Source organism: Diachasma alloeum, unplaced genomic scaffold (assembly GCF_001412515.2).
Source record: "Diachasma alloeum isolate Michigan unplaced genomic scaffold, Dall2.0 Dall_scaffold_00255, whole genome shotgun sequence".
In the NCBI taxonomy this organism is placed as follows: domain Eukaryota; kingdom Metazoa; phylum Arthropoda; class Insecta; order Hymenoptera; family Braconidae; genus Diachasma; species Diachasma alloeum.
The window spans coordinates 757,043-771,053 of NW_021680400.1; the positions used below are offsets into that span (position 1 = coordinate 757,043).

The 14,011-nt window shown below is 36.5% G+C and overlaps 2 protein-coding genes across 3 annotated transcripts in view; both read right to left on the reverse strand.

Annotated features, from left to right (window-relative positions):
• Positions 1–3,322, reverse strand: part of LOC107037504 (venom acid phosphatase Acph-1) — a 5,160-nt gene extending 1,838 nt beyond the window's left edge. The window contains exons 1-2 of one of the 2 annotated variants that reach the window (XM_015256075.1): positions 3,072–3,322; positions 168–641 (exon numbers count right to left, since the gene is read on the reverse strand). In XM_015256075.1, coding sequence (XP_015111561.1) covers positions 168–641; positions 3,072–3,263 — 666 coding nt within the window. In that variant the 5' untranslated portion in view covers positions 3,264–3,322. Of the gene's footprint in view, positions 1–167; positions 642–821; positions 907–3,071 lie in introns of those variants that run through there. The other variant, XM_015256076.1, reaches the window with a different exon arrangement.
• A 9,051-nt stretch (positions 3,323–12,373) lies between these two features.
• Positions 12,374–14,011, reverse strand: part of LOC107037478 — a 21,943-nt gene continuing 20,305 nt past the window's right edge. The window contains exon 4 of the mRNA XM_015256039.1: positions 12,374–12,416. Coding sequence (XP_015111525.1) covers positions 12,374–12,416 — 43 coding nt within the window. The remainder of the gene's footprint in view (positions 12,417–14,011) is intronic.

Here is a 14,011-nt window from a genome sequence, read left to right on the forward strand (position 1 = left end):
AGGGTCAAAACAATACTGTGGATTACCAAGGGGCAGGGAGAGGGGATCAAAAATTATAAAAAATTGCATCATGTGATTAATAAACGCCCCCTATTTGGACGAAAGAATTTTAGATAATTATGTTCATTAAAATAATTCCTTAGGGATGAAAACGAAAAGTTTCGAACCTTTGCACGAAGATAGTTATACAGCAGGCAACCCTGAATGGTACTGTTGAATTGAGTCCCTGTATAATCCGACAGATCCTTGAAACTTGCTTTCGATACATCTTTTTGTTTCATCATTGAAATTTCCTTGGTTTCTCTTTCGAGAAACTCTTTTTTATACCATGGACAATTTAACCAGCTGAAGAATAGCGTATCCTCAGTCCGCACTTTTACATGGAGATCCATTTCGATGTTGGGCATTGAGTTAAGTACTAAGCCGGACGACAAGAAGAATGTTTCGTCGATGAGGGGATTCACTGCGAGCATTCCGAGTGCTATTAGTTGGGCTGTTTGTTTTGACGGCGAAAGATCCGCTGCTCGGAAATAAGTTGTGTCACTCGGCAATTGTAACGAAAATTTCTGCTGGGGTGAAAATAATCCGCCATAATTCATACGCAAATTTCGTCCTACTCTCACAGCGTTCTGTTTTCCTTTCTGCAAAAAAAAGGAAGTGGGAAATTACTTTTCTCTTTATATACAGGGTGACGTCAGCACCTTGTTTACAAATTGTGAGGAAATATAGAATGGAAAATCAGTAATTCGGTGGCATAAAAATGATGACATTACGATAATAAATTTTTGAATAGTGAACGTTGGAATTTTTCAATGATTTACCCAATAACATGGTGGTCGTCTCCCGCTATCCCGCGATGATTGATGAGGCTCCACCAGTTATCAACTGGACGACATTTCAACTACGACATCATAGCAACTAGGACATTTCAAGTGAGATTTTTCAACTGCGACATTCAAACTTCGACGAATCCACTGAGATTTGTTAACTGCGCCACTTAAACTAGGTTTTAAACAACAGTATAGAAAATTAACAATAATATAGCGGTGAACATAATTCTAGATTTACTATTTGAACTTCCAAAAAAAAACAAATACTTGAACTAAACAATCAATAAGCCCAAATTAATTTAATCAACCGATACTCGCGGTTGTAAAACATCATCGTTCACCATTAATAACATCAATCATAATAAATATAATGAACAAACGATAATAAATAATCATAAACCACAACACATGATCAGTTCATATTAATAGCGTTACGAAGGATGTATACAAGAGTCAACACATGGCGAAAACGCCTGTTATACTCTCTTCAGCAAATTGAAGAAATTTTGTCAAAAATATTGTAAAAACGGCAGTAAATATTTTTCAAAAATACATTTGAATCGTTGAAGCAGAAAAATTTAAGTCGAAATGTCGTAGTTGAAAAATTATAGTTTTAATGTCGCAGTTGACAAATTTTAATTCAAAAGTCGCAGTTGAAATATCGTCCAGTTGATAAGAGATGTCACCGATTGAAAATGGTGATAGTACAACAATTGTGGCGATATTTACTGCGATAATTTTAGCGATAGCCTTAGTGAAAGCCTATTATCGGAATTTAGTAGAGAAAATACGTAAAAATTACATTTCGAAACGTAATCCGCGAACCAAGTAAAATTCAATAAAAAGTGTGAGTCGGAACTGAAATTGTACGAATCACCACGTAAATTCTACGATTTGTTCCGTAAAAATTGACAACCCGTCTGATGACTCACTGCTGTGGGAACAACAAGTCGTTTCATAATTTTTCCCCAACAATTGAGAAATTTTACGGACCGGAACGTAGAAATAACTCACCAGCTTCTTAAAAATTTTTGAACGTTCACGAATTTTTTATTTTAGAGGCATAATAAGTCGGCAAGTTTATGTAAGATTTTACATCTTCGGGAAAAATTACGTGACAATTTCGTACTTTGTTCGGTGATGCACCTGAAAATTCACTGAACGTTTCAGATTTCTTCTCTTCCATTCCTATAAAAGTTGCCGGAAAACGATTCCCCATTGCGGATTACGTGAATTGTTCCGTAATTTTTACTGAATATTTCTCTCCGTGAAATAGTACTTTTCGTCACTAGGTCGAAAGAATATTTTTTGTCAATTGTCCGTAGACAAATGACACAGTAAAATGACGCCGCGCGTGCGTGAAATGCGGCCTTACGTACTAAATGGCGAAAAAACCGCCACATTGTGATGAAAAATATTGTTCGTAACTCGTGAAAAAATGTTTTTTAGCTCGTGGGATTATAAACCTCCCACTCGCCAAAAAACACTTTTTTGCACTCGTTACGAAATATACTAATCTTTTCCGTAATTCCGGAGCGAAATGTGGTTGTAGAAAATTTTACGGAACTGTCACGGCATTTTTCCAGAGCGTTCCGTGATTTTTATCTGAAGACCGAATGGGCGCTACAGCGCGTTGTAATTGTAACAATCATAATTGAAAATCTCAGAAATAAATTAATCATGAATTAAATTTGGCGCCTCAGACGACTGGAACCAATGAAGAATAAGCGTGACAGACTTGCGAGATATCGATAGTTCTCGACTTTCAGTGTATGTTCTTTTTAGAATATGATCTATGAAAAATTACGATATCGTCACTTAAATTTTCTGAATCGATTCCGTAATCGGTGAGCGAATTGGGAGTTCCGTAATTTTGATGTGGATACGTCTATGGTTTCAATATGATGTGCAGTGCCATAAGGCGCTGCATTTCTATTGGAATTGTAGAAAATTCTAGACATTTCGAGGTAATTCGAGAAGTTTCTTCAAATTTGGCAAAAATTCAAGGAGTTTCTAGAAATTTCGAGGGAATTCAAGGAATTTCTAAGAAATTCAAGAAAGAAGGAAAGATTATGGACGTATCCACGTACAATTACAGCTGTATCGAAGATACAGCCGCCAGCAATTTTTACTGAACATTTCTCTCCATATAAAAATCGTGCATATGCCGTGGAAAAAAAGGATTCACGAAGGCTTAGTATATATTAATACTATTCTATATAATTATTCACTTGTACATACACTCGTCAACTGGTCGACTCCCGCTGGCATCCAGGAAAGATCGATTTGAGGGATCTTCGGAAAATACCCCCTGATTTCGCTGGGAGTACTCTCTGTGTGATGCGCGAGAACTTGAACTAGAACAAGTTCTGCACTGGAGAACTTTGAATGTAAGATAAAACAAAATATTGTCCATACGTAATTGAACTTCATCGTACAAAACTAGCGAGCTTTAGGAGGAGTTGAAGAAGACTGAGTGGGAACTTGTGAGAGGGGTTTAAATAGTCTCGCCAGCAACTACCTGGCGATCTGGCGATTGAAGAGCCATTGTATTGCATGGCTATTGCACTAGGGATAGCATGCCTCGGGCCACCTTTGTTCAATTCCCTTGGCAAAGGGAGTGCACGATATGACAAGGTCATTAAAAATCTATTTAGCTCCATTGTTGACGGCAAAGGTAATTATGATGTGCGTTTTCCAGCAAACATGAATATTACATTAACAATTATTTTTACGTCACTATATATCACAGAAGTGCATAAAACTCCATTTCTCTGATTCACCACTAATTTCGTGCGGAAATATTATCAATGGCATTTTATTTTCCTGTCGATCTCCGATGACGCATATCAAAAAGTCGAAAAAATATTAAGCCCCATCGACTCGGGCTTGTATGTAACAATGAAAAAATGAATATGCTTTTTTGTAGCACACTTTTCATTCGATTTGTGCTCCCACCGAATTTTGTGAAGAAAAAAAAATTTCAAAAAATTTTTACATGTGGGGAAAACTAATTTTGAGTTTTGAAATTCCAAGAAATTTCCGTAATTCGCTAATTTTTCCGTGACTCTCAGATCGATAAAATTCCCTGACGATTTCCGACTTTCCGGGTTGCACTGGCCGCTAATGGCCACCTTCAATTTTTCGAAAGTCTTTTTTCTCAGATTTATCCGAAAATTTTCTTCTTCAGATTTATTTGAAATTTTCTTCTCTTCAGATTTATCAGGAAACTTCTCCTTCTGATAAATCTGGTATGAATAGGACTTTGTTCTGCAAAAACGTTAAATACTGCATTTCTATCGATCAATATTCAAATGGCGGAATAATCCAACCGAATGCCCCATATACTTATTTCGGATGGGCGTAATCGAACTAGCGGTTGCGGAGATATTTGATCTTTTGTATGAATCGATATCGTGAAAAGGGTTCTAGGAATCTTTTCCCCGAGACCGAATTTCCCGAACAAAATTTCCCGAACAAAATTTCTCCGAACAAAATTCCCCCGAACAAAATTTCCCCGAAAAAAATTCCCCCGGACAAAATTCGACAAACAGAATTTCTTTTGAAGTCGCGCTCGTATAACCGGCACGAGGAAAGTTAGTGGTGGGGATATCAGTTTAAGGATGTATTAACACCCTTTTCGCCAAAATTCACGTTTTTTTAATTTTTCTGGCAAATTGTCGATCGGATTGATGTAAAAAAATATACCGTTTTTGCGTTTTGTCATTACTTAATGACTCACGAAATTTCATAATCGTGCAATCATTTTTCTGCGTTTTTTCTAAAACTTTTGGGATATTCACAAAACTTTGGAAAAAATGCAGGAAAACGATTGCAGTACCGTGAAACTTCGTGAGTCAGTCAATAACAATAAAACGCAAAAACGGTATATTATTTCGCGTCAATCCGATCAATAATTTGCCAGAAAAATGAAAAAAAAACGTGAATTTTGGCCGAAAGGGTGTAGTACATCCTTAACTGTGTTGGGTTTTCAGTTGAATGTTGATTATTTTGTATTTTATTCGTGTCTAAATTCTTAATCATTCAGTCCAGATTCAACTTGTATACAGTGAGCCACGAGGCGAAGGGTAAATTTCTTGCTAATATAAATTAAAATTACAGTATCTTAATTACACCTCAAAATGTTAGAAGTGGTTGTTTTGGTTCTCGTCACTTCTTTTTTCTTAGTGTTTTTTGGTGTGAATTCTTATTGTTTATTAAAGACTGATTTTCTTGCAAAACTGCTGTATGCCATTTTTTATGTCTTTCCTCTGTCCATATATTCAAAAGGGAAATTGAGTCCGGGGAAATTTTTTTCGGGGAAATTGTGTCCAGAGAAATCATGTCCGGGAAAAATATCTCCTACCACCCGTGAACAGGTCCTATATCTCCCTGAAATCACCCTGTTGAATGTAGTTTCGGTTGTGTGTAGGGATGCGCAAAAATTTTATGACATGTTTTGTGACACAAATTCCATGCGACCGCGATATATTTAATCTACACAGCAGTAACAGTGTCAAACTACTCAAAATTTCATGATTGCTCCTCAATATTCTCGACATTTTTTGTGTCATAAATCTTATGTAACCGTCATATTCCCTCCAAATGGGAGAAATAATGCGATACTACACGAATTATAAAAAAATGTGACGTTATTTTCACATTTCTACTCTTGATGCCGTGAGTGACTCTAGCGTCGTTCTGCCCAAAGATATGCTTCAGAAGGAAGAGTTGGGATCGCAATGTCCATGATTTACAAATAGTCCTGACAAAATTATTTTACTCATAACAGAGTTGAAATTTTATTATTTTCATAAATGTCTTCCAAGTGTACGATTAAATAATGTTTTAATGATTACTAGTGAATTATTAGTTCCAAAATTATGAAAATGGTTTCTTAAAATTTCTCAAATGATTTCCCACTCATTCCATCGATTGGGTGTAACGCGCGGGACGGTCTGCGGTCCCAGTTCTGCTACAGAGCTATTGCCGCTATGTCTGTTGTCATTATTAGCTGATGTGTCAAAATCAGACTCATCCCCGCAGTCTTTATCGAAATTTTGGAACGTAACTCTCCTCAAAATTTTTTTGAATTTTGATAATGAAGAAGGCTTTGAACAGCGAGGAATAACCAGCTGAAGAAGTGGCTTCGTCACAGACGTGCCATTGTTGTACAATTGTACATGCTAAATTAATACTGTTAACGAATTAAACCGATGTTTCAGCGTGAATCTTACATATAATGCACATAATGTATATACCAATTATGCCTGTATAATCTCTCCCCATGCAATGGGACTTTGTATCCTCAGGCATTAATAAATAATAATAAAATAAAGTTTGAACTAGTACAAGTTTTTCATTGGAGAACTTTAATTGCAAGATGAAACAAAATATTATCCATCCGTAATTGAACTTCATTGTTCAAAATTAGTGGGTTTTCGGTGGAGTTGAAGAAAACTGGGTGGAAACGTATGAGAGCGGTTTAAATCAGTAGCGAAGCGGTAACCCGGGTTAAGTTGATTTTGACTATTGGCCAGTTTTTTACGAATATCTCGGAATCTAAAAGAGAAAAATTTTTGTCATGACCTTTTTATAGCCCTTAATTGATTCTACAAAAAAGGTCATAAGAAAAATTTTGCTATCTCTTAGGTTTTGAGATATTCATCAAAAACGGATCAAAAGTCAAAATCGACTTAACCCGGTTTACCGCTTCACTACTGAAATATAAAAAGTTATGCTCAGATGATTCAGAATCACCTGAAACGTGCAGATTCACTCTTCCCTGAAGAGGTCATTATGCGACCTTTTGGCTCAAATTCGGAAAAAAATTGAAAATCTCCCTTGAAAAGTGAAAAAAAAATGTCCCCAAAAGTTATGCTCAGATGATTTAGAATCATCTAAAACGTAGAGATTCACTCTCCCTTGGAGAGGTCATTATATGACCTTTTGGCACAAATTTTCGGGAAAATACAAAAATTTGTCGCACGCTCATCTCCGACACTCTGACTATACGGTGACGTCACGCGCAAGCGCATTGAGTCGGAGAGAGGCTGGTGTGCGTGCGAGCGGCGCCGACATATACTCATTATGTTCTCTCTCGCATCAAGGGTTCTCCGTCAGAACCTACCTGGAGGGGTAGAAATAGAAAATCCCGGTAAACTTAATACCTGTCGGAGATAGAGGAAAATATTTCCTACAAAAACTGTCGGGAAAATTATAATAAAAATTATGGAAAGAAAAGAAATTCATTAATTAACAAAAAAGTTATACTCAATTTTAAGTTGTAATTACATGAAAATTGCTTCCCAATGGAGTGAAAAAAAATAGACTTGAAGCTGAAACCTTTTTGAACGTTCAGCAAGACGAAAAAATTGAAAAAAGTTTTTTTTTCGATGTTTTTTTTATTTTTCTCACCCCACATTTTCCAACGGCTCTGGGGGATGAACGATGCAGAATAGGGGTGAAGTCGTCGAGACCATTTTTGTAGAGAATTTTACGCTCTACAACTTTGTTCTTCACCTTTTACATCGTAACTCGAGTATTTCTCGAGTTATTTTAGAAAAACAGATTTTTGGAGGTCATTTTCAATTTTTTCAACCCTTCCCTGGAGGGGGAGCATTCTGATTGGTCTTATATGTTGATTACAATAAAAAAACTAATTTATATACAAAAACGCAAACTGGCTTTCAAAACCATGCATTTTCAGACACCATTCACTGGACTAATAGTCTCGCCAGGAACTATTGTGCAGGAACTATTAAGTCTATTGTGTTGCATGGCTGTTGCATTAGGGGTAGCATGTCTCGGACCATCTTTGTTCAATTCCCTTGGGCAATGGAATGCATGATACGACAAAGTAATTAAAAATCAATTTTGCTCCATTGTCGATTACAAAGGTAATTTGAATGGCATTTTCGTTTGTAGCCATTAAAATGGCATTAAGGAGTAGTTTACATACTATTGTAGATAGAAGTAATAGAAGTAGACAGAAGTAATCAAATTTTATTTTCCTAATTGATCATTCATTCCAAATGCTAGCACAGGTTTAGTACGCTGTTAGAAATTTGTTAAAATTTCAGTCATGGTGGGATATGAATTTTCAATGTTGTGAGGTTGAATTTAATGTCAAATGAAAGCGCTGTCATTAAATTTCTCATTCATCTTGAATATTCAAAAAAATTGGGTTTTTCATGATAAACAATCATTGATTTTTCAATGAAAACTTGAATTTCCAAACTCATCGTGAAAATTGAGCATCATATACAATTCAATTCTCAATAGATTGAGAATTCAGAAAAATTGTTGCTTAAATTTTCAAAATTTTTAAGATTTTTCAGTGCCGTGTGAACCAGAAAACCGAGAATCACTTGAATATTCAAAAAATTAACTGAGTCAATGAAGAAATATACAGAAATTTCATGTAACTTTGTCGTTGTGAAAAATTTTAAGCTTTTTAATTTTCTAATAGTGTATGCAATGTCGAGAAAATTGACTTTTATTATTAGAGTTTAGGTTTTCGATTGGGCTGAATCCGAAAATCCGAAGTCGGTTTTTCCAAGTTGTGGCCGGGTTTATTTATTTAGGGGAGAGTGGGGCAAAATGAAACAGTAAAAAAAACGACTGTTTAACGCAATCCAAGCAAAAAATTTTTTTTTTCATGAAATTTTTTTTTTGCAATTTTTTCTATTTTCGGGAGTACTGATGAGAATGATAATTCTCTATTCAATAGAATGGAAAATTATTGAGAAGTTTGGATGGGCGAAGATTTTGTCAATGGATTATTCGATTGAAATTCAGCATCACATTTTACTTTTTCCTCCTCTGGGTCGGCCCCAGGGACTTTCTCGGGAGTTTCGATTTTGCTGTTTCATGTTATTTTTAATTAATCCATTGACAAAATCGAAATTTCCCGCTAAGTGAATATTGATTCCGTATTTATTGGCCCGTCTAATGCCAATAAAACCCTCAGGGGGCCCAGCAATGTAGAAATGAAAAATTTTTTTTCACCAAAATCGAAAGTCGACTTTCGCCAAAATCGAATTTTTCCGCCAAGTGAGGGTTGATTCTGCATCTACTCGCGATTCTGATGCCAATGTAATCCTCGGAGGTGCCAGAAATTTCGAAAAAGAAAATTTTTATTTCCACCTGGATCAAGAGTCAGATTTTTTAACAATTTCATTTTTTATTTAGACATCGCATGCAAGCGGAGGGACGAGGTTGGCTAGAATAGATTCTGCAATCTTCTCCACTTATCGGGTAAAAATTTCAAGCCTCCGCATACATGCGTCTTCCGTCCACCACCTCGTGAAATGTCGATTTTCGAGATTAAAAAAAAATTTAATAATTACATTTTTTGTTTCAATAACGCATGCGTAAAGATGGATATGAACCCGGATTTAAAAAGAACACTAGTAAGTGATTTCAGTTTGGCCGCGCGGGACAAGAGGACTCTGATGGACGATCTTCGAAGTTAAGCATCGGCTTGCCGAAACTGGGATGGGTGCAACTGAACACAGTCAACTGACCACATTTGCAACTGGCCACAGGTTTTTCAATTCCGGCAATTGGCCACAACATCAAATACTATCTAGTTTACAAATACTATCTATCTAGATGGTGATCCGTCACCGTTATTTGGACTTAGTCTTCTTTATCAACGAAATCGTTCGATCCTTATGTTTAAGAGATGGCGTTGATATGTCTAAAATTATAAAACATCACCAGATCATTAAATAAACATTGCCCCCGTAACTGAGCCACCATTGATTGAAAAACATCGCAGAAGCCTCGTACAATGATCGGGTAAAGATCCAACAATACTTATCGTACTGTGCTCTCCACAATTATCAGGCATAAAACATCACTATATCATCGAATAAATATCCCTGTTTTTATTTGAACCGTTACTCCTTGAAGCACATCGCATAAACCTCGCCGAATGATCGCACAGAATTTCAATAACTATCGCATTGAAATTTCGGCAACCGAACAGAAAACCTCACCATATCATCAAACAAACATCACCCCCACATCTGAGCCACCATTCATTGGAGAACATCGCAGGAACCTCGTACAATGATCGTAGACAGATCTAACAATAGTTATCGTACTGCACTCTCCAGTTGACATAAAACATCACTATATCATCGAATAAATATCCCCTTTTATTCGAATCATTACTCCTTGAAAAACATCGCAGAAACCTCGTAAAATGATCGTAGACAGATCTAACAATAATTATCGTACTAAACTCTCCACAATTATCAGGCATAAAACATCACCATATCATTGAATAAATATCCCCTTTTGTATTTGAACCGTTACTCCTTGAAAAACATCGCATAAACCTCGCCGAATGATCGCACAGAATGTCAATAACTATCGCATTGAAATTTCGGCAATCGAACAGAAAATCTCACCATATCATCAAACAAACATCACCCCCGCATCTGAGCCCCCATTCATTGGAGAACAATAGTCAATAGTAACAATAGTTATCGTACTGCACTGTCCAGTTATCAGACATAAAACATCACCATATCATTGAATAAATATCCCCTTTTCTATTTGAACCGTTACTCTTTGAAAAACATCGCATCAACCTCGCCGAATGATCGCACAGAATTTCAATAACTATCGCATTGAAATTTCGGCAATCGAACAGAAAATCTCACCATATCATCAAACAAACATCACCCCCGCATCTGAGCCCCCATTCATTGGAGAACAATAGTCAATAGTAACAATAGTTATCGTACTGCANCCTTATGTTTAAGAGATGGCGTTGATATGTCTAAAATTATAAAACATCACCAGATCATTAAATAAACATTGCCCCCGTAACTGAGCCACCATTGATTGAAAAACATCGCAGAAGCCTCGTACAATGATCGGGTAAAGATCCAACAATACTTATCGTACTGTGCTCTCCACAATTATCAGGCATAAAACATCACTATATCATCGAATAAATATCCCTGTTTTTATTTGAACCGTTACTCCTTGAAGCACATCGCATAAACCTCGCCGAATGATCGCACAGAATTTCAATAACTATCGCATTGAAATTTCGGCAACCGAACAGAAAACCTCACCATATCATCAAACAAACATCACCCCCACATCTGAGCCACCATTCATTGGAGAACATCGCAGGAACCTCGTACAATGATCGTAGACAGATCTAACAATAGTTATCGTACTGCACTCTCCAGTTGACATAAAACATCACTATATCATCGAATAAATATCCCCTTTTATTCGAATCATTACTCCTTGAAAAACATCGCAGAAACCTCGTAAAATGATCGTAGACAGATCTAACAATAATTATCGTACTAAACTCTCCACAATTATCAGGCATAAAACATCACCATATCATTGAATAAATATCCCCTTTTGTATTTGAACCGTTACTCCTTGAAAAACATCGCATAAACCTCGCCGAATGATCGCACAGAATTTCAATAACTATCGCATTGAAATTTCGGCAATTATCGAACGGAAAACCTCACCATATCATCAAACAAACGTCACCCCCGCATCTGAGCCACCATTCATTGGAGAACATCGCAGAAACCTCGTACAATGATCGTAGACAGATCTAACAATAGTTATCGTACTGCACTGTCCAGTTATCAGACATAAAACATCACCATATCATTGAATAAATATCCCCTTTTGTATTTGAACCGTTACTCCTTGAAAAACATCGCATCAACCTCGCCGAATGATCGCACAGAATTTCAATAACTATCGCATTGAAATTTCGACATTTATAGAACAGAAAACCTCACCATATCATCAAATAAACATCCCCCTCGCATCTCAACAACCACTCCTTGACAAATATCATATAGACCTCGCAGAATATAATAACTATGGTACTGGAATTTCGGCAATTATCGAACAGAAAACCTCACCATATCATCAAACAAACATCACCCCCGCATCTGAGCCACCATTCATTGAAGGACATCGCAGAAACCTCATACAATGATCGTTGATAGATCTAACAATAGTTATCGTACTGCACTCTCCACAATTATCAGCCATAAAACATCACTATATCATCCACTCCACAATGATCAGGCATAAAACATCACCATATCATCGAATAAACATCGCCACCTCAATCAATTGATAAACATCGCCGAAACCTCATACAATAATCGCAGAGAGCTCTGATAATGATTGTACTGCACTCGGCGATTGTAGGGCACAAAACATCACCATATCATCAAATAAATTTCATCAAATAAACATCCTCCTTGCATTTGAACCGCCACTCATTGAAAAACATCTCATAAACCTCGCAAAATGATCGTACAGATTTTTAATATCTATCGTATTGAAATTTTGCCAATCGTCGAACAGAAAACCTCACCATATCATCAAACAAACATCGCCCTCACATCTGAGCCGCCACTTATCGACCAGCATTGTGGAAACCTTGCAGAATGATCGCAATGAAATTTAATAACCATAATAATGAACATGGTCAGGGGTTTCAAGGAGACCATCATAAAAACATCGAAGAATTATTGTACTGGACTTGGAGCTATCTGTTCTTTGGGAACGTTCCTGAAAGATCGTCAAAACATCGAACATTTATCGAACTAAACTCTGGGTTGTGGTTGGGGAGAACATCTTCATATAGAATCGAAGAATTGTGTTCTGTGTAGTGGCTCAAAAGAGACTATTATCGAAACATGGACATGGACATCGGAAATTCCACCTTAATAGCACTAGAATTTTTCACAGCGGGTGGATTGTGATTTTTTCCAGTATTCGCACTAGAATTTTTTTAGAAAATTTCTCTCCGTGCGAAACATCGAACTATGGCATCAGTTTTTGCGCAATGCGTTAAGAAACCACATCGCCATACCATCGGAGAAAGATTACAATGGACTTTGAGTGACATATTGTTAGTCATAAAATAGTCAAATCTCCGTGTAAACATGATGATGGTAAAAGATTGAAAATAGTGCATTATTCTATATATTCGTTGAAAAAAAACCAACAGCCATCGTCCTGAATTTTCGGTCATTGTGTTTTAGGAAAATATAACGACAACATCGAACAATTATCGCGGAGAACGCGGAGCAATCACTCATTTGGAAAACATTGCTAGGGCATTGGCAAAACATCGGACACCCATAGCTACCGCCGTGGAAATGAATATATGTTGAAAATATATAAGACATATGTCATATATGAAATATATGTATCATATACGAGTCAGATAAAAAAATTGTATATTTTGTTGTATACGTGTAAAAATATATGGAGAAATATATATGCATATATGGATCATATATGAACCATATACTCATATATATGTGATTGTATATATGAATCTCATATATGAATCATGGGTCTAATGCCATAACATACTATTTCACATATATTTTTCCGTGGGGGTACTTAATTCCGTGCTGTTTTTCAAGAAAGAACCTCGAAATAGCGCAGGCAATTTGTCACATTTAGCTACGAATGATTTAAATTTATTCTAAAAAATATCGTAATAGTATACACGATGGCACGTCGGAACATCAAAGTTTCATCGCAATAGTTTTCGCGCAGTGTTTCATGCAACAATATCGCTATACTGTCGAANATCCTTTTCTGTGGGCAATTGCATTTTGGTTAAACGCCTGAACACCCGTAACATTCTTCCATGAGGCCAAGGCAGTATTTTATCATGCTCCATTGATAAAAAATTAGACCAATCTCAAGCACGACTCAGAGTGATCAATCTTTGGAAGAGATTACTATCGTCATTTCGAAGGGCGTTATTATATACAACCGTGAATAAAAAAGCTATCGCTGAAACGTCGAACAATGTTCGGCCTGGGAACGCAGCAATTACTTCAACATCAGAGGAACATGTAATAATTATAGTATTTAATTCGGAGCAATCAGTTATCGTAAAACGATGCCCTAATTTCGCAGAATGACTGAATGGGGTTCAATTAACTGTATGAATTCGAAAAAATTTGGACAAAGGATAGTATCGAAGAAAATTATTGAAACATTGTAACATTTTGACAGTGGATGACAAACAATGCTTTAGCGAACCACCGCCAAAATCTCGAAAAATTGTCGCGCTCGGCTCGAAATAATCACTGACTTGAAAAGATGGCTAAAAGATCGGCGAAACATCAAAGAATTCCTAG